This window comes from Cyrtonyx montezumae, unplaced genomic scaffold (assembly GCF_038088225.1).
Source record: "Cyrtonyx montezumae isolate F1298 unplaced genomic scaffold, pur_monq_1.0 scaffold_2, whole genome shotgun sequence".
Lineage (NCBI taxonomy): Eukaryota > Metazoa > Chordata > Aves > Galliformes > Odontophoridae > Cyrtonyx > Cyrtonyx montezumae.
The window spans coordinates 38,834,225-38,858,454 of record NW_027071936.1 but is presented as its reverse complement, the minus strand read 5'-3'; the positions used below and the strand labels follow the sequence as shown (position 1 = coordinate 38,858,454).

The following is a 24,230-nucleotide window of genomic DNA, read 5'->3' as shown; positions in this document are numbered from 1 at the left end:
TTATAAGGATCTGAGGTCTGTGGGCTTTGATCCTTTCAATCTGATATTACGGTGTCTCTAAAAACCAAAGTGAGTGCTTACCTGTGTTTAACATGTCATGAATTCTAAGTTTTTTGTTTCAAAATATATATCTGCTTGTGGCTTAGACTTGTACTGCTGTTGGAAAAATAAAAATGCAGATGAATTCTGAACTAAAGCATTGATCATCTACTGATTTATTCTCAGTTCCAAAATTATTTCTTCTCTAAGTATGTAATTTATAATATATTTTAATTTGCTTCAGAAAATAAAGAAGAAAGAAGCACAAGACTGTTGTAGCCACTTTCACTTGTAGCTGGTGGTGGCAATTGCTGCTTCAGACCGATTTTCAGAGATTCACTTAGCACTGAGCAGAATTAAAAAAGTGGAAGAGTCAAAAACTACTTCAGTAAGCAGTATTTCCATTTCCAAACATTGCCAGCACACTTAGAGGTTTGGCATCTTATATGTTGTGATTTGAGATGTTGGAGAAATAATAGGGAAATTGCAAAAGGAATATCAAGTTCTGCAGCATGAAGGCTGCAGAGATCACCAGAAAGCTCTCACTATGTTTAATCTCTTCAGTATGGCTTTGGTAGAAGTACAAGGTATGCTAATTTCATAGAATCACAAGGTTGGAAAGGACCTACAAGTTCTATTCAACCTTCCATTACTATTGCTGCAAGCTACTAAGCCATATCTTGTAGCTCCTCATCTGGGTGCCTCTTGAACACTGACAGGGACAGTGACTCCTCCACCTCCCTGGGCAGGCCATTCCAGTTCCTGAATACTCTCTGAGAGAAGAAGTTTTTCCTTATGTCCAATCTAAACCTCCTCTGGGCATCTGGGCTAACTTTAACTGTAGAGGGATATGAAGACTTCATTACCTCGTTGCAATTTGATGTGTACTATGAAGGAAGGAGCCCACACTAATGCTGATAAATATTGGTGCAGACAAGGTACATGTCTACGGCTGTCCTGGCACCTGTAAGAACTGTGGTTTATTGTCAGCCCAAAGGAGGTGATGTAAGCACATTAACAAGTCATTGCAAAGTAGCTGTGAAGGTGTTTTTATGGTGCCTCTGTTCTTCCTGAAATCTTCCCATCTGTCCAGGCCTCTTGCACTGGCAGAACAAAGCAGCCTGCTTATTGTGCAGCATCTTACATCTGGCTCTTCTTCAGGTTTTGGCTCATTTTCTGGGCTCCTGAGATGAAATCCTGAGGTATGATTTTGCTGAATTGCTGTTTATTCATTTCTGCGTATGAAGTTACTTAAGTTTGGCAAATGCTGAATGTTGCTGTTGTTTGGTGTTTTTTTTTTTAATTTAATTTTTTTTGTGTGTGTGTGTGCACATGGTTTTCTTTTTCGAGAGTTTGAGTTAGCCTTGCATACATCAAACTGATACGCAGAACAAAGGTTTTTAACAGGAACTCATTTGAAATCCCTTGTGCCTTGGGAAGTATCTTGAAGGAAAATAACAGGCTATCTGTTTGAAACCTGTTGTGAGAGTGCAAAGATTCAGCATGGATCCGTATGTTAAAGAAGGACAAAACCAGAATGTTGCTCCTTAAAATAAGTGTGGTCCATCCTTTGCACTGCATGTGTCGTGATGCTTGGGGAGGTAAGGAGGCGAGGCTGGTGTCTCTAATTGATGATGATGATAACAGATACACAAGGGCAGCTGAATTCTGGTGCTGAACACTTGAGTTTGTAGCCTTAAATTGCTGTTTCAACTCTTGTACAGCACCTACAATTTAGTTCCGTTGTTTGACAAATATTCCGTTGTTTGACAAATATTATTTTTTAATAAGGTAAGAAAAAAATGAATAATAAAATTTTGCACTTTTGATATGAAAGTTCATACTCCCAATGTAAAGAAGAAAACTAATAATAAAAGAAGAGGTCACTTGCAAAGGATAAGCCAAAATGAAAATTTCATGGTCTGTGTTACTCCTTCTATGGATTTATAGTTCCTTAAGCTGAAATAGCAACTTCAGAAAGGGAAGGGAATCTTAAACTTCATGCAAAGGAGAATTGAAATATAGACACAGGGAGACACTTTATGGTTAGCTTCTTTATGGAGAATGATAAGGAAATTCTGTACCTTAAATCTCCAGAGTCTGTACTGATGGCCTTTGTAAAAATACACTTCTCTGATCTGTCAGCAAATGATCCGTTTTTGGCCTTTGCTATTCATTTCATTACAGTAGTGTAATGCTAGAGGTGCAAGAGAATGTGTACAAAGCTGTAATGATGTGTATTTATCTAAAGCACTTTTATGGCATCTGATTGCATGCTCTAGGGAAGTGGTATCTTCCTGCTCTGAGGCAGGGAACAGAGGCAGAGATGTTAAGGCTCAAGTTGCATCAAACAAATAGAGATACCTTTCGATCTATTTTCCAGGAGAACTGCTGTATTTCATTAAGCGTGAATGTGACCCTCAGTGGTCTGTCAGTGATCATGCAGAAGTGTCTAACAGTGCCAGAAAATTAACCCCTAGCCTAGTGCCTTACATGTAATGTAATGGAATCACATCTTATGTGAAGGAGCTGGTATTACGTATTTAACTATGTTTATTGCAACTAGCCAGGGGCAATGGGTCTTGCTCATTTTTTATTCTCCTAGTGTATCCTTGGTTTTCATTCTGTTATTTTTATTTACTCTTCTATCCTTTGGCAGTATGTACCTAGTGAAGGAATACTAGTACATCATCAACAGATGTTTCAAGAAAAGCTGCCCAGCAATCCCATCACCAATCTTTGGCACCTGTGATATGGCCAAGCAGGTTTTGCAATAACTGCACTGGGCACTCTGCAAATTGAGCTCACGGGTAGGTGTGCTGGCAGCCAAGCCTCTATCCCATCACTTAATGTCAAATAGATTTGGAAGAGGAGGCTGGGCTGAGGGGACAGGAGACTCTGTTGGAAATGTCCATCTGTTCTCACTGCTGATAAAGCTAGGTGCCTGTGATTTCTTGGCTGGAGAAACTTTAGTGAATGGAAAAAAAAAAAAAAGGTTTCTGTAACTAATAACAACACTAGTGCCAGAATAAGATGCTGTCAATTTGTGAGATTGTAGAAAAAAAATAATTAAAAAAAATAGGATGTCTTTCCTGATGATCATGCAAACATCAGTGTGAAAATCAGTTATTATTAAGATCTTTTAACACTTTGTTATCTTATTCAAACCGGTAATTGGGATTTTTGGATCTGCTAATGTGCTTGTTCTTACAGCTACCCTTTCCATGTGGGAAATGCAGTGCCATTAACGTAAGTAATCTCATGCTGAGGATATAAACCCTGCTATTATGTGCTGGAAGATGGAATTGCAGGGAGCTGATTTGAAGGAGGTGTATATTCATTTCTGCAAAACTCTTTTGTGTTCTTATTTATTTTATCACAAAATGTGTGGCATGAACCAGAAAGATACAAAAGTTGTCATAGCTGGCAAAGTTGTTAGTTTTCTGCAGCTCACATAGCATTATTCAAGGAGTGGATTGCAGTTCAAGTAGCTAATTCAGTGTGCACGTTCAGTGAGCTGGAGCATAGAGTGCACATTCTGTTATGAGATTGCTTACTTTGAATTACTGATAAGAGAAAGGAGAGGGACAGATATTTCTCCAACCTTTTCTTTACTTTTAGAATATTGGCAATGTTTTTGCATGTTTCTAGACTCTCTGAAAGTTAAGGCAGGTGATTTTTTGAAGTTATTTTCTCCTCCTGTTTTTGTCACCATCGTAAAATCATAGACATTTCTGATTTGCTAATGTTAGTGTGAAAATGTTTCCTTTTGCATGTAGCTTTTTCTTACTGCTGATGGTGGCCTGTCCGTTCATATGTTTGGAGCCATGAGGCAGTATACCATCTGTGACCCTTTGATGAATGGCCTCTAGCTTATGTTTTGGAAGACAAGCAGAGCCTACCCAATCATCTTTACGAATCCATTCAGAATTGATTTGTTGCATGGAGATGTAGGTTGTCTTACAAGTAAATGAGTAACTACTGAAATTTCTTTATGGTTCTGATAGTTTATAATTAGGGAGTATTGTCAGGTGAGGAATAGCTCTTAAAAAATAGGCAATAACAAAAAGCAGCAACTTAGAGCTCTTTTTTTACTTTAAACAGGAGAGTTTTGCAATATTAATTTGTGTTGTGTGAATGTCTGCTTATGCTTTGGCATGACTCTAATGATAGATGTCAGTATCTATTACATTTGGTGTCTTAATTGCTTCCTTTCCTGAGGAAGAGTACATAAGGAACAGTCTTGAAGAAAAAACTGTATTACAGGGTACCATATAGTTAGTTAGTAAGTGTATTTAAGTGCAAAGAAATGAACGCCTCCAGAAACATGTGGAGGCATTTAATTATCAGAACCATTTGTTGTTATTATTTCATTTACTGTTAAGGAAAATAGCAAGGAAAAAAATGTCAAAAGCCTCCTGGAAAATGAAAAGCTTTTTAGATACGTTTTGTGGTTGATGTTTGATGCTTTTTAACTCCAGGATTTAGTTTCAAGACCCTTTTAATAGAGATGCTAATGGAATTCATCTCCATTTTATATGTTTGTTTGATATGTTGCACTTGCAGAGAAACCTCTTAAGCTGCAAGTGCTGTCTATACCATTCAGGGACAGTATCCAGATTTCCGTAAAGCTGATGCTACTGGGACAGTGCTTCATAAGACAGGGGAGTGAATGTTTGGACATGCTTAACTTTGTGGCCAGCAGTGATGGCTTTACCTGAAATACTTGAAAATACAGCCTTAACTTATTGGTCTTCCATTTCCTGTATATCAAATACAGATTTTTGTTACTCAGCATCTCCTTTTTGGAGTTTTAGTCATCTCAGCTGTAATAGGTACTAGACCAAGCAAAACAGAACAGCTGTTCTAAGGTTGGTGTATCATGTCACACAGTAGATTTTATTTTGAGCTGTGGCCTTCTGTGCTTTAAACAAAAATTGGCTTAAGTGGCAATAAGCTTGGATTGCTCTTTGTTTTGTTCTCCAGTGCTGTCATCCTGCCAGTGGTAAACCCTGGAGATGAATAGGTGAGGTGAGAGATAAGGTCTAATGACACTTGTTGAAAATTAGTTGTAAAAATAGGCTGTACTCCGGATGTCTTCCTTAATTCTTGTGCATGCCAAGGCAGATTAAAAACAGGTTTTGTCTGATTTTGTGATTTCTGGTTGACATTTTTTCTTTTCAATGGAGAATGCTATAAATCCTTTTCAAATCATGTGTCTCACTATCAAGTGTGTTCCCCCCCCAGTATCCAAGTATCAACATCAGACACACCCTGTGTATGCTTAATGAAGCAGAAACTGTTTCCCCTGAAAAGAAACGGAGAAACAGAATTAGGTTTGAATGGAAAATCAAATAAAACAGAATTGAAAAGGAGAGAGAAAGAAATAGCATGAATTTCTGAGGTGACAGTTGAGTGTATTGTATTGTAGGCTGTAAAACTGCTTAATTCAGTGACTAATGTAACTATGGCTTCTCAGCGTAGCATGGTGCCTACCTCTGCACTCTATTGACATTGTCCTTTACACTCCTTAAAAATGAATTTGAAGTGCTGCCAGCAGATATTACCTTACTTTATTGTAGGCTATCCACAATGTGTGACAGCTGTTGTGCTCTGAGTACTGCACACTGAGAAACTGCGCAAAATCTTTCCAAAGTGGGGCTTCTACAGAAGAATTCTTATTTTCTTAAAAAATAAGATGTGAATGATTCCTGGGAAGGAACACCACCTGCTGCAAGCCTCTGACTGGAGCCTGCTGGCTGTCCACCCTGGTCCTGCTCAACCTGGCAGCACAAGGTGCAGTGCTGTGGTGTATTTATCACTCATGATGCCAACTGTGCAGGAATGAGCTGCAGTGTACAGTGATGTGAAAGTGGGAATAGTATATTCATGATCATGAGGCCTTTGCGCTGGCTCTTACACAGGAGTCTGACTACACCCATATCAGAGCCAGAGCTCTGCAGTTATATGTGATAGATAAACAGGAAAACAGGAGGGCCCAGCAGAGTTTAAAAGCTTGAAAAGATGATGAAACTTCAATGGTGTTCTGCAACCTCACATGCATTTTTGTATTTTGAAGCTGCTATTTTCCACTTTGGTTTTTTGAGGGTTTTCAGGGGAAACAGTAAAATGTTTCTTTTGTATTTTTTTTCTGCTGCAATAAGCTTCTGTCTAATAATATGAGGAAAGACGAGAGGGAGAACTGTTTTTATATGGGATGCAAGATCTGTGTATGACTCATGCCTATGGGTAGCATTATGCTGCTGTTGATTGTAAATTTTCTATGAAAATGCACTGAACTAAGTATGAAACTAGATATTGAATACACATTTGAATATATATACTAGTTTTGTTTACCTTGTTTTTTTCAGAATAAAAGATTTTTCCTGACTTACAGCATTTAAAAAATAATGATAGAGTTGGTAATGGATTATTAGTTAATAGCTGTTATCTCAGGCTTCTCTTCAGAAAATCATTTTATTTACATCTGCACTTAATTTATTCTTGTTCTATCACTTAAATATGGACCTGTCCATAGCCTGAGACCATGAATACTGGTTCTGATTGCTCCAGATCTGCATGCAGTCTGTTTCAATTCAAACAGGACTTTTGGAGGCCTTTCCTTCCCCCTCTGCAGTAGCTCTTTTATCATGGTCTGAGTGAGTTGAAAAATACAGCAAAACAAAGCACAAGGGAGAGAACAAAATAAAATTAGGAATTAAAGCAATAGAAAAGCGCCATATTTAGATCATTTGGGCTTTTTTTGTAGAAGTGTATCAATACTTTAACGTGATATATTTGTTTTTCCTGCTCTTTCTGTAATTTTTGGCAAGGTCTGCATCTGCCACATGAAATTACTGTCTTCATTATTGAAGAGTCAGGTCACAGCCGACAGCTTAACTGTGGGTTGAAGTCTGGGTATTTTCTCATCACTTTTATTTGGGCAGCACTTTCCCTCCGGTGATCATTATTGAAGTAGCAGAAGGAAACCTTTTCTCTAGAATTATTTTTATGTTTCTTTCATTCAGGATACACGTGGGCTTGAGAAAAAAAAAAATCCTGTCTTTTATTTAGTAATAGTTCTATTTTCTTAGATGCAGGAAATGACCATTCTGTGTTATTTTCCCCTACTTTATTTAGTCTGCCAAGCTATGGTGGCGCAATATGAAAATCATGAGTGTAATTGGTGCTGTAGTTTCTTCTAGTGCTTCCGGGCTATCTAATTATGAGATAGCTAGTTCTCAGATTGTGTGAACAAAGCTATGCTTGTACTTTTTAGTATCATCTTGCGCAGTAATTCAATAAGGAAGAAGTGCCTCATACACCACCTTTACTCTTTGTTCTCTTTTTTTTTCTGACCAGGCTGGTACATTTAAATGTTTCTGGAAGTGAGCAGTATTTTAAACAAGTCCTTAGGGCAGGAAGTTGGAAATTGTCTCATGTTCACTTCAGAAGACTTCATATTCTTAAAATAGGGTTACTTACAGTAGCTTCTTCGGTGTGAGGTTCTCAAATGCAATAGTTTTCTGAGCTGCGGTTTTTATTTTTATTTTTATTTCAATTTTTTGTTTTTTAAAAAAGCATTTGACAACTTCAGTCTGTGGTGATAAAAATATTGATATGAGACATACACAGAAACAGGTAATAAGAAAATGATTGTTTGTAGTAAAATCCATCTGCCTTATTGCTTTATTACTGCTGTGAGGACATAATGATGATGGAGGCCAAAGGAAACTTTGCCTGCAGGCCAGGACTGGAAAATGCTCCTTGCTCAGCTTTCTAGGGACTCAACTTTTTTAGGCACTCCATATGTTGGAGGAGGATCTTCTGGTTCCTACCTAGATCCTGTGATCACCCTGTAGCTCTATGTTTGATTTTTTCAGTCTTTGACAGACATGATGGTATCAGTGTTGTTAGCAGGTTTTTCATCCTCCATCCTCTAAGAGAGGCTATCAAAAGAGCTCCCAGATTTCAATTCTTTTTTTTTGTTTGATCCAGTTTCAGAGTCTTTTAAATAAGAGTTTCTTCAAAACTAAAGAGGTATTTGACATGAACAAAATACCTTTTTTTCATGCATTTTGCTCTTAAAACAATATTTTAGACTTCAGACTTAAATATTCCCTAAATCGAGTACTAACATTTATGAAGGGTTTTTATGGAATCATCCATAGTACTGATAAAATGCCATTCTGGAGAACATGCACTCAATCTTCTTACTTGGGGGGTTCTCTATTTAGTAGGCTTTTGGTTGCATAGCTTTTCTTTGCTGGAAAAACTCAAGGATTTCCTACCTCTTCATGCTTTCTTCCTTGTTAGGAGAATGAGTATCTTTAGACTGTACTTCAGAAATGTGTATTGTCTGAGGATGAACAAAAGAAAAAAAGGATTGAAACTTCATTCTTCTTGATTTACATTTTTTCATAGCACATTAATCAACACAGCTTCCTATGATTAGTAAATGTTCCTGTGTTCTCATGGACACAAAAACACAGATCCATGATTATAGTCTTTCATGGGTGATGATCTTCTGAGACCCAATTCCCTTATCTGTATGTTTTCTAAAGATAAGATTCTATCTGTACTGACAGATATTTTTAGACATGAGCACGTGTCCTGCTTTTTTGTAAAATAAAAATATTTTATGTGGCTTTTTTTCTCTTAGCTGCATGCTTTTGAGCTTTCTAGTATGCTATTTACAGTAGCTAGACCATTGCCAGTTGAACATCTCTGACAAATTTTCTTTTCAGACTTTAAATTCATAAATATTTGAATTTAAAGTCTAAGTAAGAAAACTGTATAAAAATAAATTAAAATGTAGGTTGTAAAACCTTTGAAGTCCATTAAAGCTTTGAGTGTAATAAATACAGGCTTATGATCCAGGAGGTATTTTTTACATTTCTTGGCCAGGTAAGAAAAGCTAAAAAAGAGACTGCCAAACAATTTCTGAAGTTTCAGTTAAGCACAGACAAGCTTCAGCAAATACATGAATATGTTAGAATTATATTATTTTGTGCACGTAAGGTTTCTGCCTTCTAGTCGCTTGAAATAACCTTGCTATTGCAATTCAGGGAGAGTAGTCTGAAAAATCACACAAGTGCAAAGAGCGCATTTTTTTGTAGCACACATTTTTCACTTGACAGTAACAAATCCACAAGAGAATAGTTTCCTTTGAATTGCTGAACTTGTCAGAGCCAAGTTTGTCCCATCAGTTGTAGCAACCAGTACAGGCTCCATGCAGTAATAGCAATCTGTGCTTCATAGAGAATTGTATAATGAGGGCAGAACATTTCATGAAATCAATACGGCATGTTCTTAGGAATAAGACTTCTTTCTTTCTTCCTACATGTAGGACTGAGGTAGCTAGAAATATGCATAAAAGGTGATCGTATGCAATTTCTATCCTGAAAATGTGTAGTTGATGTAAAAGTTAGGTGGTCAGCTATTTTTCTCCTGTAGAAGAGCCATTTAGTTAAAGTCCTTACACACTGAATAAACGAAACAGAAAAATAAATGAATTAATGAATGAGTGAATAAAGTAAGGAAACATGAGTAGGCCTGTGTTTTGCAGTGAAAGTCTGTTGAGCTTGTTTTGGAGCTCTGATTTATTAGCAGGTGCTGGGGCCTGAACATTCTGCCTTATGTGGTACAGATGTGGGTAAAACCACAGCTTTTGCAGACTGGCTGTTGATTTCAACTCTTGACAGCATATCTTAGTGTTTGTTTCTTAACAACAGTTCTGAAACTTAAGCATCTGGAAGTATGAACTGACCAGTAAAAGCTTGAAAACTGAGGCAGATGCCGAAAAAAAAAAACAAACCACCACTCCTTGGGAAAATTGAGCCTTTTTTGACCATGGGAGGTGCATGAGAAATGATCCAAATGCTGGCTTGAGTGTATTTGTCCTGTATTTGTTAGGTAGCTGACCATTTGCATTTGGCATTAGTGTTGTTTTCTGTTTCTGTTTTCTGATACGTGTTCAGCTTCTTAGGATAATTCCCTGTTCTAGTCCACGGTTTCATTACCTGAGTGAATGATTATGTTCAGGAGACACCCAGAAATGTCTTTTCTTGTAGCTTAGTAAGGTACCCATGGCTTTGTGCACCTTCATGTTATTTTGTTTGGCACTGACCAGAGATTGCACCGCTGTGCATTTCTGAGGCCAGCTTGTCACCAGCCCCATGGGATAGAGCCTCCCTGCCTCTAGTAGGTAACAGTGAGCTCTGCTGTGATGATGGGGCGTCACAGAAACCCCACAGACAGATAACACTCTAGAAAGCTGAGTATAAGAAATACTCCTCATCTGTGAGTATTTCCAAGCTGTGCCTTTGCCAAATATTTTTGCATCGTAACTGTTTCTGTGGACCTTGTATTCTGTAACTTTAAGCTGAATTAAAGGTGGGTGAAATGCATGCTGAAGAGATGGGTGAATGAGGAAAAATAAATGTTGTTGATGTAATGTAATGAAATTTTACTTATTTTTTGCAGGACAAAAGTAAAGCAAACTATAGCAGGATTTGAGGCTAGAATTGTAGTAGTTGTGGCTGGAAAGAATGTTTAGCCAAAAGGAGACAATTTTCTTTCCGAAAAAAAGTGAGTCAATCTATGGAGTAGCAGAGTTAAAGATGATCCTTACAAAAAAAAGGACTTAACTTCTTCACTCACTGCATTGGGTTAACGGGCATTAAGCATTGGGTTAACAAATGCCAGTGCCTACCTTGCATTGCAGTAGAAGCAGGGAAATGACCAACTTATTTTGTCTCATTAGTGCATTATTTTGATGTGTGATATTATAGACTAGTGTTATGTAGAATACTCAAAGGAGTGTTTAAATAATGGTTTCAAATAAAAATCACTGAGTGTATTTAGCTCTGGCTACCCTGGTGCATTGTGGTATGCCTTTTGGTACTGATGCACAGGTCTGGCTGCTCTGCAACACTGTATTTTGCAAAAATCTAAATATTCGAGAGGTTTCATTGTTTGGTTTGTTTTTTTTTTTGTCTTTTTGTTTTCATTTGTTTGGTTTTTTGTTTTCCTTTGGTCAGCAACACTGAATATTTTTGCATTAGAGAGTGATAGTTGTTTCTGCATGTGGAGTGCAGTCACTTCTTGCTGATGTGAGATTTCTGCCTTTCATGTTTAGTGTTGGAACTGTTCAGAAAATATCTGGTGTTGGAGGGAAGGAGTTGCTGGGCTCTTCTAATTCCTTTTCTACTTTCTGTTAAAAGCATATGCTTCTGAATGTGGCTTTAAGAAGTATTGGCAGATTCTTCCTTTGTTATATTATCATATATACATTATGTATTATACTTCCTTCATTTAAATACTTACACATTATTTTGGCAAAAAAATAAGATGGCATAAACACTTATTTCATATTTAGCCTGTGAAGGCCCAGGATTATGTCACTCCCTGTTCTTTGAAACCAGATAGTTTGAAAAGTGCTATAGAAGAAGTGATCACGTAGCTCCTATCAGAATTAATAAACTTTGATTTGCTGGAAATCATGTTCTTGCAGTATAATATTACAAAAACTGACTTGGGAGCTTATTCACTCTCTGTGAATTCACTCTCTGTTAAAACTTTTTATTAAAATACTAAGTCTATGAGGTGATTTTTTTCTTATATGAAGCTGTATCTGGGGATGTTTTCAGGCTGTTTATTTTGCGATTGTCCTGTTTGTATTCATATGATCTCTTTGATTTAGGCTGATTGAAGCAGCGAAGGCCTTTATCCTCCAAGTGCAAAGACTGAGGATGGAGATCCTTGGATGGAGATGCTTAATTCACCTATTAAATTTAACCTAATCAAATGCCAATGAAATCCTGTTTGGCTGATGAATAATACCTTTAAACATTTGTTTACTTCCACTTGGAATGCTTGCTGTGTAACTTTTAAAAAAATCTGTTGGATAACTGTACATTAGAAACTTGATTAGATACTTGAGATTACTGATAAGACTACAAGGCCAGTACAGTACAATAAAGACCAATTCAGTATAATATAGAATTATTTTTCCCCTCCACCTGTTAGTTTCATTTGCAAGCCATTTTTATGATGATGATGTTGTTTTATCTCTGATTATGAATTGCAGCGCTTTGTTTCCTCCCAGAACAACTTACTGCTTGGGAGTTGCTGGCTGCTGTATGCCAAAAATACTTACTTTTCCATCTGTACCTTTGGCTTTATTTATATATACGTGTGTGTGTGTGTGTGTAAGTATGTATATATTATGTGTACGTACATATATTAATGTTATATAATATTATTCAGATACTATGTATAATAATATATCTGGATAAAACTACTTATAAATTATATATTTATATACATATATATTATATGTATGTGCATATCTATACAAGAGCTGCTCCAAAAGTAATGCCTCCCACTATTACATTGGTCCACAATGTCAGAGGTGGATACTGCTGTGTGACAGATGGCAGCAGAGGAGCAGTCTGATGACACAGTGCCTGACATGGAAGTGTATATGAAGCAAAGTTGTGTCACTGAATTCCTCCATGAGGGGAAAAATGGCACCCATTGACATTCATCAGAGCTTGCTGAACGTTGATGGAGCCCAAAGAGTGGATGTGAAGCAGTGAGTGATGTATTTCAGCAGTAGCAACTGTGAGAGTTGCTCACCTCCACTGGTGCAGGTTTTTGCTGCTGCGGCATGCTAGCTGTTCATTGCTGGTGAAAATGTGCAGCTACTAGTGGTGACTGTGTTAGAAAATAGCATTTTACAGCCGAGAAGCAGTGTTATTGTGCTCTTTGTGTCTATTGTAGTTTCTGTGGATATAAATAGGAGACATTGCTTTCAGAGCAACCTGCATACGTAAAATCCTCCTATTCCCATTCATTCAGTGTAGTGGTGGAGATGGGTTAGGTAGCTTGAGGGTCATGGCATGAGAGCTACCCTGAATCTGTCTGGTTGCCACCCAAGAATCTACCCAGAGTGCTGTCAAGATTGCATCCACTTGAGATATTTCTAATAGCAAAGTTATGGGAAGAAAAATAGTTAAGTTGGTAATTTAAGGTGTTCATTAGTGTTGCTTTTTTGGAGGAGTTCATTTTCAAAATTGTCATTAAGTGATAGCAGTGCTTTATGGGTTAATTTTCTTCACTGATATATTTAAGAAAATGTTTTCCTTCCACGTAATTTGTTTTCAAAGAAGATTTCAAAAAAGCTATAATATCGAGTTTGTATGCTATTACATAATTTTGTTCTTTACCAGTTTCAAATCTATTTGCATAATTTTGTCCATACTTATAACAGTCTGCCATAGTGTGACATCTATTTTTTTAAACTATGTTAGCTTTTGGAAACAGAGCAACCTTTTTACATAGTCGTGTTGATTTAGGATCACCATATGCATTTTCCACCTACTCTTGATCATGTTTTAGGCGTATATTTTCAGCAAGCGGAAATTAATGTGGTCAACTCTTCCTTGCGCTAATTGTAAAATGAGCTTTTAGCAGGATAGGAATTACTGTGGAGAGCTTTCTCTTTTCTCAAAGTTTAATCATTTTTCACTGAGAATTGGATTTTCCCTGTGTAGGCACACCAGTACCTCCTGGATAGTGTCATTATATTATACCTCTAACAAACAATTTTACTGGAATGTTGTATAAGATTTTGGTAATGGAGTTTGGCTTTTGTAATTAAAAAAAAAAACATACATCTTCTGTGGCTTGAGTTAGAAGTTGGAAATTTGTGAATTATTTGCTTTCCCTAATCCTGCTCAGTCACTGTCTTGGATGCCTCTTAGATGCTTTTTAGCATATGAACACCTGAACTACAGAGAGGTTAGAATGAAATAATAGCTCAAGCCCATTAAGACCATGGATGCAAAAGCTGAGATTAAAGCTCTGTATGTGTTCACTGCATGTTCTTTTCTCTCATGGCTCCTGAATATAAACAGTTATATCAAAATGATGAATGTTGTAGCACTCCTTTGAATTAATTCTGCTGCTTCCTGCCTGTTGGGGTGCATACAAGGATCCATATCAGTACTATCAGTTGCTTATTAAGAGCCCAGAAATTTGAGAAATGCTATTTTTATTCTGCTTTAACTGTTTTTGCAAAACACAGGCAATGTGCTGTAGATCCAAAGGTAATAAATGCATTGGTTTATGTCAAGCAAATGCTAACCTCCCATTGATAAGACAAACTGTTGTGCTGAAGGGAGGAGGATGCCTTTTGTCACAGATCATTGCTTTTCATTCTTAATAATACATGAAGTCAGAGGTGGGATAGAATATAAGCAAATCTGTGATGGCACAGAATGAAGAAACTGTGACAACACATGGTATTCTCAGGTAAAATGGAAAATACGTGTTCCAACTCAACATTGAACATTAATTTTTTGCAATTAGAGGTTTTTTTTTAGATGCTAGGAATCTATACATTGAACTGTGATGTGCTGTTACATATAAAGTCTTGTAAATCATGAGTGGTCCAGTCTTTGGGCTTGCCTAGGCTGCATTGAGTGAAGGAGAACTGACTTGGCCTACATGATATATTTCATATGTATTTAGATATTTCATATGTATATAAGTAACACAACTTTTTATTATATATTTTATCAAAACGTAAAAAATCAATAGAAACAAAACTAGCATGTTGAACATGTCCCTTAAATAATTGGTTTTTTGAAGGTTATTAGTTTGCCATCTGTTAGGGAAATAATGCTTTAGAATTCTACGGTAAAATGAGCAAACAATCATACTAACCATTGCAAGGCCTTGTAAAGACAGAGGATTTCTCTGCACTTTTATGTAATCATTCTTATATCTGTTAAAAGCTGGTGACTTTTATTTCAGCTTTATTGGGGTTAGGACTCATGCCTCTGAGAGGAGTATTTACTGGGAAGAAACCCAATCCTAAAAGTTTAGTTAAATAATCAACAACAAAGATCACACCGTATTGTGAACGAAAACTACAGATTACTTTTAATGATAAATTGGTGATTCTGGAAAAATGTTGTATAACAAACTATTGGAAGTCTTTTCGATGAGATTAGTGAGACAGAGCCAACATTAAAGAATTCTCTTAACAAACATATATGTTACTCAGTCAACAATATTACAGTCTAAGCTGTGCAAAAAATAAAAAGACATTTCCAGAATAAAACACAGCAGTGATTTTTTTTCCTCAGCCCTTTTGAAAGTTGTTATATTTTCAATAGAGCTGTGCACATCTGAGCTTCTGCTCTCCATGAGTGCTTTCCTAATTGTACTTCCTTTCATCAGCACTATGCACACGGCCAGTCCGTGCCTGCTTCTTTTGCAGGACTTCCTTTTCTATCAGGAGGATTTCTGGTGAGCTGGTGCTTGGGTTAAGCAATATGAAGATGTGTTGTTCCCTCCTTAGCTATTCTTGCTCTTCCGGTGAAACATTTTCATCGCAAGTGATCCTTTTGATGAGGTTATTTGTGGAATAAGAGTTGCTCATTGATACTACAGGTGCATCAACCAAAGATGATGGCAACATGGGTGCTTTTCCATTGGCTACGGAAGATGCTCAGGGACAGTGTTGACCTTGGAGGTTGGTAGGGGAAGATTCATTTGGTTCTGTGATGAATTTGGGAGTGAATGCTGTCTTTTTTGTTTCCATCAACTGATTCAGTATCTTCTGGTGTATGAGTGATGAAAAGACTTTCCCTGTTTTTTTGTTTTTTGTTTTTTTTAATGAAAATTCAGAGAGGAAAATACAAATCAGTAGATAGCTATCCCTTTTCTAGTGCTATTCTGCTGTGATGCTTTGGCCTGGAATTGAAAGTCTCTGTTTGCTACTCTACTGCTGTAATGCATGCTTATTCTCCTGAAAAATGCAGATGTTGTACTGACTGTTCTACTGCAGTTGGTGGAGGTTGTTTCCTGATACCTGCTGTTTATAGTGATCTTCTGCTTTCCAGCTTTGTATACCTGGGCTTTGTTTGGAGTCACTGCAAATAATTTTATAATGCAAGTGGAAAAGTAGTTTTGCAGAGTTTAAAAAAAACCTTGCTGAAGATGTTTTTGAAGTCTTAACACTGTAGTTTGTTGCTGCATATCAGGTTTTTACTTCCTCCTTCCTCAGGGAATATTAATGGTAGCTGTCCTGAAAGTCTTTTCTGATGCACTGTTTCCCTTCATCATTCCTTTTTCGCTTTACTTTCTCAAATCAAGTGTCGTTAATTTGTTCTAGCCTTCAGGGGATAGTGGGAAAAAGCTAACTCCTGTTACCAGGATTGAGTGTGTGGTAATCATTATAGACACCGATGTTTCAGTTGTTCATAGAGCAGAATACAGAATAGCATCCTGTGTTGCACAGAAAACAGCTTTTCCTAAGACACGCTTGCTTTTGGTCAGTAGAAAGAAGGAAAGACTGCAACCAAACAGTGTTATCAAAAGTGCATTTACTATTTCCTTTGCAGCACCTGTAGGGTCTAATAGTTCCCAGCTTTATCTTTGGTGAGGCAGACCTCTTTATAAAAATATTTAATTGCAATTTAATTAATGCCAATTCAACCTGCTATAATAAACTCATCAATTTGTATGCAGTGATTGAAAGGAAAAATAGATGAAAGTCTATTATAGTGTTGTTAGATAACCAGGTATGAATATGAATGAGATCATACCTCTTTTGGAGCTGTGTTGTTCAACATGCTTTTAATGTAACGAACATTCCTATGAAAGCTCACTGTGTCAAGTCAAGCAGATGTTTCCTTAGCATTATACATTACCTAGTGAGCTGTTTAAATGCTTCTGACTTTAATTTGAATAAGTCTCTAAGTTCTTTAAGCATCTCCCATAAAGGGAAACAAAATTCCGTGACTATAAAAGAATATGAACAGCTTAACCTCTGGGTTTGTACTGAGTAGTGCTTTAGTAAGCAGGAGTTCCTTCTTTTATTTTATACTTCTCCTCCCTCCTTGTACTTTAAAAAGTAAGGGAAAAAATCGCTCAATTTTTTTTTGCAATAAAAAGAATTGCATGGAATAAATCTGTGGTATTTAAAATATTTTGTACTGCCATGGCAGCACATAATGCTCCTCAGAACCATGCACACTTGGAAATGAAGTTTCTTCAAACCCAAAGATTAGCTCTTGGAAGTGTGTGCTAAGTAGTGGAATCATAAGCAGCTAACGTTTCCTAAATAGTGTACACAGAAAAGCCCTTTGCAGTTTGCAGTCTGCATTCTGCAGTGTAATTCAATAGGGTGTTTTCCTTCCTCTGGATTTTGAGTATTGCATGCTTTCCTGAAGCACAATTTCTGAGCTCTGTGCAAATGTTCCAAGCTTAGTGAATGGAAAGATCAAATTTTTAAGCAATGCGGTGTTAGTTTCAAATATAAGAGACCTTTGTTTCATTATTGTTAGTTATTATAAATGTACGAGTTTGCAGATGTTGCTTCTGATACCAGTGATGGTGTGTTGCATATCTGCTGCTAATCCCCAGTGGTATTTGAAGAGAGGAGCATAATCTTGTAGTATATGGAATGTAAATTCATCAGAAACATTAATAATATCTTAATATCAGACCATAATGTAACAGCAACTAAGTATTTACATGATAAATGAGAAAATAAGTGCAGCATTTCCCAAATCCTGCAAAATAAAGTTTTTGAGTTGTGTTCAATGTATTATAAATAACCATTATAAATAACCATTATGTCTTTAATATCCAGCTGTAGTCAGAAACCACTCTGAATAGTCTGTGGACTAGAGTTTATACATAGCGAAGAACATTTTGTTATTTGAAGTAAGATATCTAAAGAGCATTTTGAGACTTATTTGTGCTAATAACCAACACAGTCTAAATCACTCTTCCATCAGTTTGGCATCACTAAATATGACGGCAATACTGGTGCTAGGCTTTGGGCTTCTTTCACTGCTTGTACAGCTTAAATTTACTGGAATTCTGTTCACTATTGTTTGTTCTTTGACATAATTTAGAGGCATATCCTCTCTGAAACCATCTGAAACATAAATTCATTGCGATGACAATTTCTCAAGGAAAAAAGTCCCTTTTCTTCTCTGTATCCAATTTCTATTTTCATAATAAAATGGTATTTTATGCACAGTTATCTTGGGAAATTTCTAGTCCTATAGTGCAAATATATGTGTGTATGAACAGACCTATTTTAACAAGTAGGAGAAAGTGACAGTAAGAGCATGGAAAGACCTGCCAATTTGCATCTTTTATGAGTACTGCCTTTTCTGTGAAAACTTCCTCAACAAAAATGAATATCTAATGAGTCCATAAATAATCAGCTTTTCTTAAACCTTATTGCATCAATTAATTCAGTGTAAAACAATTTAAAAGTTTTCTTTACGTAGCAAGTAGGTCACCCGTGGGCCTGCTGTCATGACAGGTCAGGTAAGTAGACACTATCACCATATCAGGGTATACAAACTGATGGTTAATGAGCTTTGTAACTGAACTGATAAACTGGTAAATCAGAGGACGTGTTGTATTGTTAGAAAAATTGCTGTTTTGCAGGTGGCAATTGAAGGCTACAAAGAAGGTTGTAAAACACTGGGTAAATTAACCAGCCCCTTTTTGGGGGAAGTCGTGGGGACAAAAAGATATCAGATCTAGTTATAAACTGATGAGATGTTCAGGATACAGGTAGATGTGGCCCTTTGGAATGTGGTTTAGTGGGCATGGTAGTGATGGGTTGACAGCCGGGCTGCATGATCTTTCAGGTCTTTTCCAACCTTATTGATTCTATGTGTAATACCACATGACTTACCCCACAGTACTCTTCTTGAAGAATTTGTTTTGTACAAACACAGCTGCTTTTAACTGAGATATTAATTAAGAATTGAATTTTCTGCTTTTGCTGTGCTGTTGGAGAGGTTTTATTTTGTTATCATTTAAGGAAAAAAGTTTTATACTTTGCTGAATACGTTGTTTGGTAGCAAGTATTTCAGTATCGAAAGAGAGCATTCATGACTATGCAAAGGGAAGTTTTCAGCAAGATAAAAAGGATCCACAGATGCAGTGGCAATGCTTGCTTAACAGTTAAACATGAACCTACAAGAAATACCGTGCTTTCAAAATTTTCATCTGTAACATGAAGGGAATAGGCAGTGAACTTAGAGCAATGTAAAGCAGGTGTGGTTGTGCTGTGTTTGTTAGACTGTGCTGTAAGAGAGTGATCAGACATGAGGCATGAAAGGACATGGCAGAGCAGTGGTTGATGGATGTTTCTGCCTTCATGAATGGAAATACAATTCTGTCCTCACTAAATGAAAGATGAAGCATTGATTCAGCTGCCTGGGATATCTTCCAGAAATTATATTAGTAAAGGTTTACTGGGGGGAAAAGAAAGAAGATAAAACTATAGCTTTAAAATCAGTTGATTTCAAACTACGTGAGGAGTTACTATGTATGGTTCTTAACAAATTTCTCCTTCATTTATTTCTGAATAAGACCATCCATTGGAAGATGGTTACACAGACATAATGCTGAAAGGATGTTTCAGGTCTGCATGCTCAAACCTGGAAAGTGTAAGATCCTTTAGCTATTTCATGCTATTCCAAAGCATAATGCCAATTGGATTACCTGTATGTAACGTTCTTGTCCTTCAGTAGGAATTCTGGGATTTGGCTGTAAATTAAATCCTACTGTTCTCTTAATTTTGAGCATGTTCTCTTGTTCCCACTGCTTTTACCCACTGATGTTACACTTCTATTCTGAAACTGCTATAATTGCTTGGCAAGATTTGTCTTTGAGTGCTTTTTAGCTTTCTCTTTTGTTCTGCATATTTCTGAATCTGTTCTCAAGTATTAAAGTATAGGCTGCTCTGTACAAAATGACCGGAGTTTCCATCAGCTATTGATTCTCCAGTCCAGTTTGGGATTTTAGGAGTCATGGGATTGCAACATTCTGCTGTCATTTACATCCTTCTTTCTGACTTGTGCTCTGCTTTTCTGACTTCCAACAAACTTGTGGACATGCAGCTACTTGGAGAAATCTTTTCAACCCCTTTGTTTCTCTGTCGTGGACTCTGTTTACCTGTTCAAACAGAAATAAATAGTTGGTTTCTTGGTGTTTTTTTGTGAAAGAGCAGAAATTAAATCCTTTTCAAGTCTTTTCAGTCTTGTTCAACTTCAGACTTTATACAGTTGGAGCAAATGGGGGTGGGCGATAATTAGGAGAACTGCACAGTTATGTAAGAGAAAGCTTGCTGCTGGAGGCTGGGCGAGCAGATTGCCTGGCCATCAGTGCACCACGTGTCTTCCATCTTCCCACAGTGTCCGTGCAGAGGAGTGCAGTTGAGCAATGTGCGTGGTTTTGGTAGAGAATGTGTTCAAACAAACAAACAAACAAAAAGATAAAAAAGCTTTTCCTTTGGTATACACAAATTTAATTTTATTTTTATAGAAGTAGAACTGTTTTTATGCTACTAGAGGGTTTTAGTTGTGTTTATTTTGTGTAAATGATCGCACTAGTTATTAGCTAGAAATTCTATCTGTTGATGACTTCAGTGTGAAGGCTGTCATCTAAAACTCACGGGGAAAAATCAACTTGGAATAAAGTGATTATACAATATAATACAGTGATGATAAGAGTACTGTATACTATTTAATGGGGAAAGTACTCTGTTGCTACAGAAAGCTGCTCAGCTAACCAGACTTGTAAATTGCCACCAATTTCACATAAATATTTATGAAAACAGTAACTGCAAGATCAGTGCTTTTGCTGTTTTGTTAATTTTGTTTAGTTAGTTTTTGCATGGTGTGTCAATGTTACATTGATCCTATTGTTAACATAGACATTCAGGGGGAAGTACTGTAAGTAAACAGTGTAATGTGACACTGAGCTGCAGTGAAAGATGAAGTATGGGGACCTTGTGCTGCCAGTTTGTTGGATTTGGTGTTGTGCAACTATATTCTGTATAGTCCTTTTTTATCTCTGCCGAGATGTGACTTCAGCTTCTCCAGAGCATGAGATAAATTTGAGGTATATTAATCTGTGATGGAACTAAACCTCTGTACCAACTTTGAGGTAAAAGTTCAAATGAGAATACTACTTGAAAACAAAAACTCAAAATGTTACTTGATGGAGAATATCTGAAGTCTACTGTCTTTACTGTTAGAAGTAAGTTGCGTTGCTGATGCAAAATAAGGTCCATCTTTGTCACCTGGATAATTCAACCTCTTTGTTATCACAATTCCAGTTTGCAAATAAGAATTTTTGAGTCACTGAAGGGAAAGCCAGTCTATGTAGGACACTTTGAAAGTAGTGCCTCCTATTTATTCCCATGGAAACTGCAACAGATATGAAGAGCACAATAATACTATGTGATATAGCACATTCTCAGCTACAGAACACTGTTTTTCAGCAGAGTCGCCAGTATTAGCTGATTCACATGGATGAGCTGATCAAGATGCTCTTCATTTTTTGGTGTGACAGCTGTACATGGCTGCTAGAATGTGGCTTGTCTTTCATGTCTCTTCTGCCATTGCTGAAACGTACCACACACTGCCTCACTGTGCTCACATCATTCTTTGGTCTCTATCAACATTCAGCAAATATCAGTGAATGCCAATGAGTGCAGTTTTTTTCTGCGTGGAAGAATTCAATGGCACACCTTTGCTTCATATGCTCTCCTATAGCCGATGCCATTTTGTCTGACTGTCCCTCTGCTGCCATCTGTTGCACAGGAACATAATGTACAGGATATTGGTGGGAAGGTTCAACCTCTGTTGCCATGCTGTCACTATCTGCCTCTCACATCATGGGCCAACACAATAAAATGGGAGGTATTACTTTCCTAGCAGCCCTTATAAAATGGAAGGCATTGAATTCATGCAGGCTTCTTTGCATTTGTCGGAGGCCGCCTATGCATCAGAGAAGCTGCTTTGTATTAGAAGCTTGTGAAAATCCAAAACCACAGAGTAGCACCGGAAAACAGATTTAAACAGGAGCAGCTGAAAATTGGTATGGATATTGGCCTACTGATGGCTGTGTCTGACAGATGTTCTCAGGCTGCTCTTCTGGGAGACTGAGCCACAGTGGTTCTCCTTCCATCCCTTATCTCTTTCATTTTCAGGCCTTAAGGCTGTTAGTGTTTTCTCTGTCAAAGCTTGTTCCCTGAAAAGTCCTAGGCTTCGACTCTAAGTAGGGTGTTTGTTTTTTTTCTTTTTTTCTTTTTTTCCCCTCACCTCTCTTGGTTAGTGGAAACAAAACAAGGCAAAACTAACCAGGTTTTGACACAGCATTGTTAAGCTTCCATGGAGGACTGCAAAAGCCTCTCCATCCTTCCTGAAGATATTTAAAATCACCCACCAGTGAAGCTGAAGTTTCACAAGATAGCAGAGCCAATCTTTAAGTCTAAGTGCATCTTAATGCATCAAGTGTCATCCCATTTACCTTCAGCTGCACATCATCTGTGCTCTGCCTGGTGTTGTTCTTGGGAGCTGTTTTTTTTTTATTTTGAGCTTGTTATATTGACTTCATCACAACAAAGTGAAACAATTCCTAATCATACAAGGTTAAATAAAGTGGTAAGGGTGAAAGTATGAAAAATCTGTGCCATCTTGTTGAAGACATGTTTTAGAAAAGCAAATAGGCCATTTCCTTCTACAGTTTCTTCCAGTTCTATAGAAGTCCGAAATTTGGGTAGTATGGTTAGGGTGCAATTGGACTTGATGATCTTGAAGGTCTTTTCCAACCTGAGCAATTCTATGATTCTCTGTTTTCTTTTCAGGCCTTCTTTAGCTCATCGTATTGCTATCACAGCTGTTGTGTTTCCTGTTGGGTGGCAGAAGAAATTGACAGAAACATGAAAATAAATGTAGGCCAGATTTGCTTGATAGTCTACTTGCATTAGTTTATCACCTTTTACACACTTAAGTGGGTGCACATCCTTAAAAAATAGCTTCTGCTGAACAACTGCCAGTTTTTGGTGATCATTTAACTAGAAAACCATGCACAACATTGTCATAATGCATTTCTTACATGAGACTGACCTCAGAATGTGGGTGCCTATGATGATTATAGCATGGTTACACTGAATATTACTCTTTTTTGTTTTTTCTTTCAGTTTGTGGAGACATTCATGGCCAATTCTTTGACTTGATGAAACTGTTTGAAGTGGGAGGTTCTCCTGCCAACACACGGTATCTCTTCCTGGGGGACTATGTGGACAGAGGGTACTTCAGCATTGAAGTAAGTTTCTTATTTCTGTTTTTGGTTGTGAATCTGCTTGCAGTCAGTTGTATGTATTTGGCACAGTAGTTTAATGAGTTCAGGAATGCTGAGGTTCTTTGCAGATACCACCGTGATCAAACTAAGTCCTTGTTACATATCACTGGGATGACATCCAGCCAAATCCCACTACTATCTGTGCTGGAGAGCTGATGGCAAACAGGCCTAGGTACTTCTAGCAACTATCCTAGGATAGTGCAGAAGGCAGTCTTCTATGCAGCTTACACAAGTTAATTAGAATGAATACACATGAGCTATTAGGAAAGAGACATAGTAGAGGAATTAAATGAGTAACTCACAGTGTAGTTGGACTACTTGTTGTTGTTTTTTGTTGGGTTTTTTTGTCTGAGTTATGAAGAGGAAGGACTAGATTAGGAGAGAGAGAACAAAAGCCAGAAGATAACACACTGTGCTGGGGAGATTTAATGAGTTCTTTTTAAGTACAGGTTGGAGAGTACGAGTTCTGGCTCTTGATGTAGCACTTGAATCCACAGAGCAGTGATGCACATGTGTCCTGCTGAAGCTACTGAGACCTTGTACAGATGCAGGATGAAGAATGTGCAGGTCAAATTACAGCATCTGTAGTGAGCTTGTGAAGGAAAATCCTTGGAGGAAGCAGTGTCCTGTCTGACGTGCCCACCTATTACAAGAAGAAAGTAAAATACCAGGCATAAGTGCATTGCTGCAGTGCTCATTAGAGAAACTAGATTTGTTGTGTTTTGCTGTTTGGTTTTGCAGACTGACAGTTGAGGTGCTCACATAAAATATGGTCTAGACATGTTCTTCTAATCATAGCCGATCTGGTCATTGAATGAACCAGTCAGAAAGCCTTTCAACAGCTTCTAAGTTACAGCTCGTCTTCTCTGTAAAATTTGGACTTGAACTCCCTCCAAGATGAGGGAAAATACCCATTATGTTAAAAGCAATGTTGGTCCTGTGATACCTGTTGATAAGGTGGCAGCATACGCTGATGAAACATTTAGATG

The 24,230-nt window shown here is 37.4% G+C and overlaps 1 protein-coding gene across 5 annotated transcripts in view; it reads left to right on the top strand.

Annotated features, from left to right (window-relative positions):
* Window positions 1-24,230, top strand: part of PPP3CA (protein phosphatase 3 catalytic subunit alpha) — a 190,196-nt gene that overhangs the window by 111,142 nt on the left and 54,824 nt on the right. For all 5 annotated transcript variants that reach the window (XM_065736959.1, XM_065736957.1, XM_065736956.1 and 2 more), the window contains exon 3: window positions 23,081-23,205. In XM_065736959.1, coding sequence (XP_065593031.1) covers window positions 23,081-23,205 — 125 coding nt within the window. The remainder of the gene's footprint in view (window positions 1-23,080; window positions 23,206-24,230) is intronic.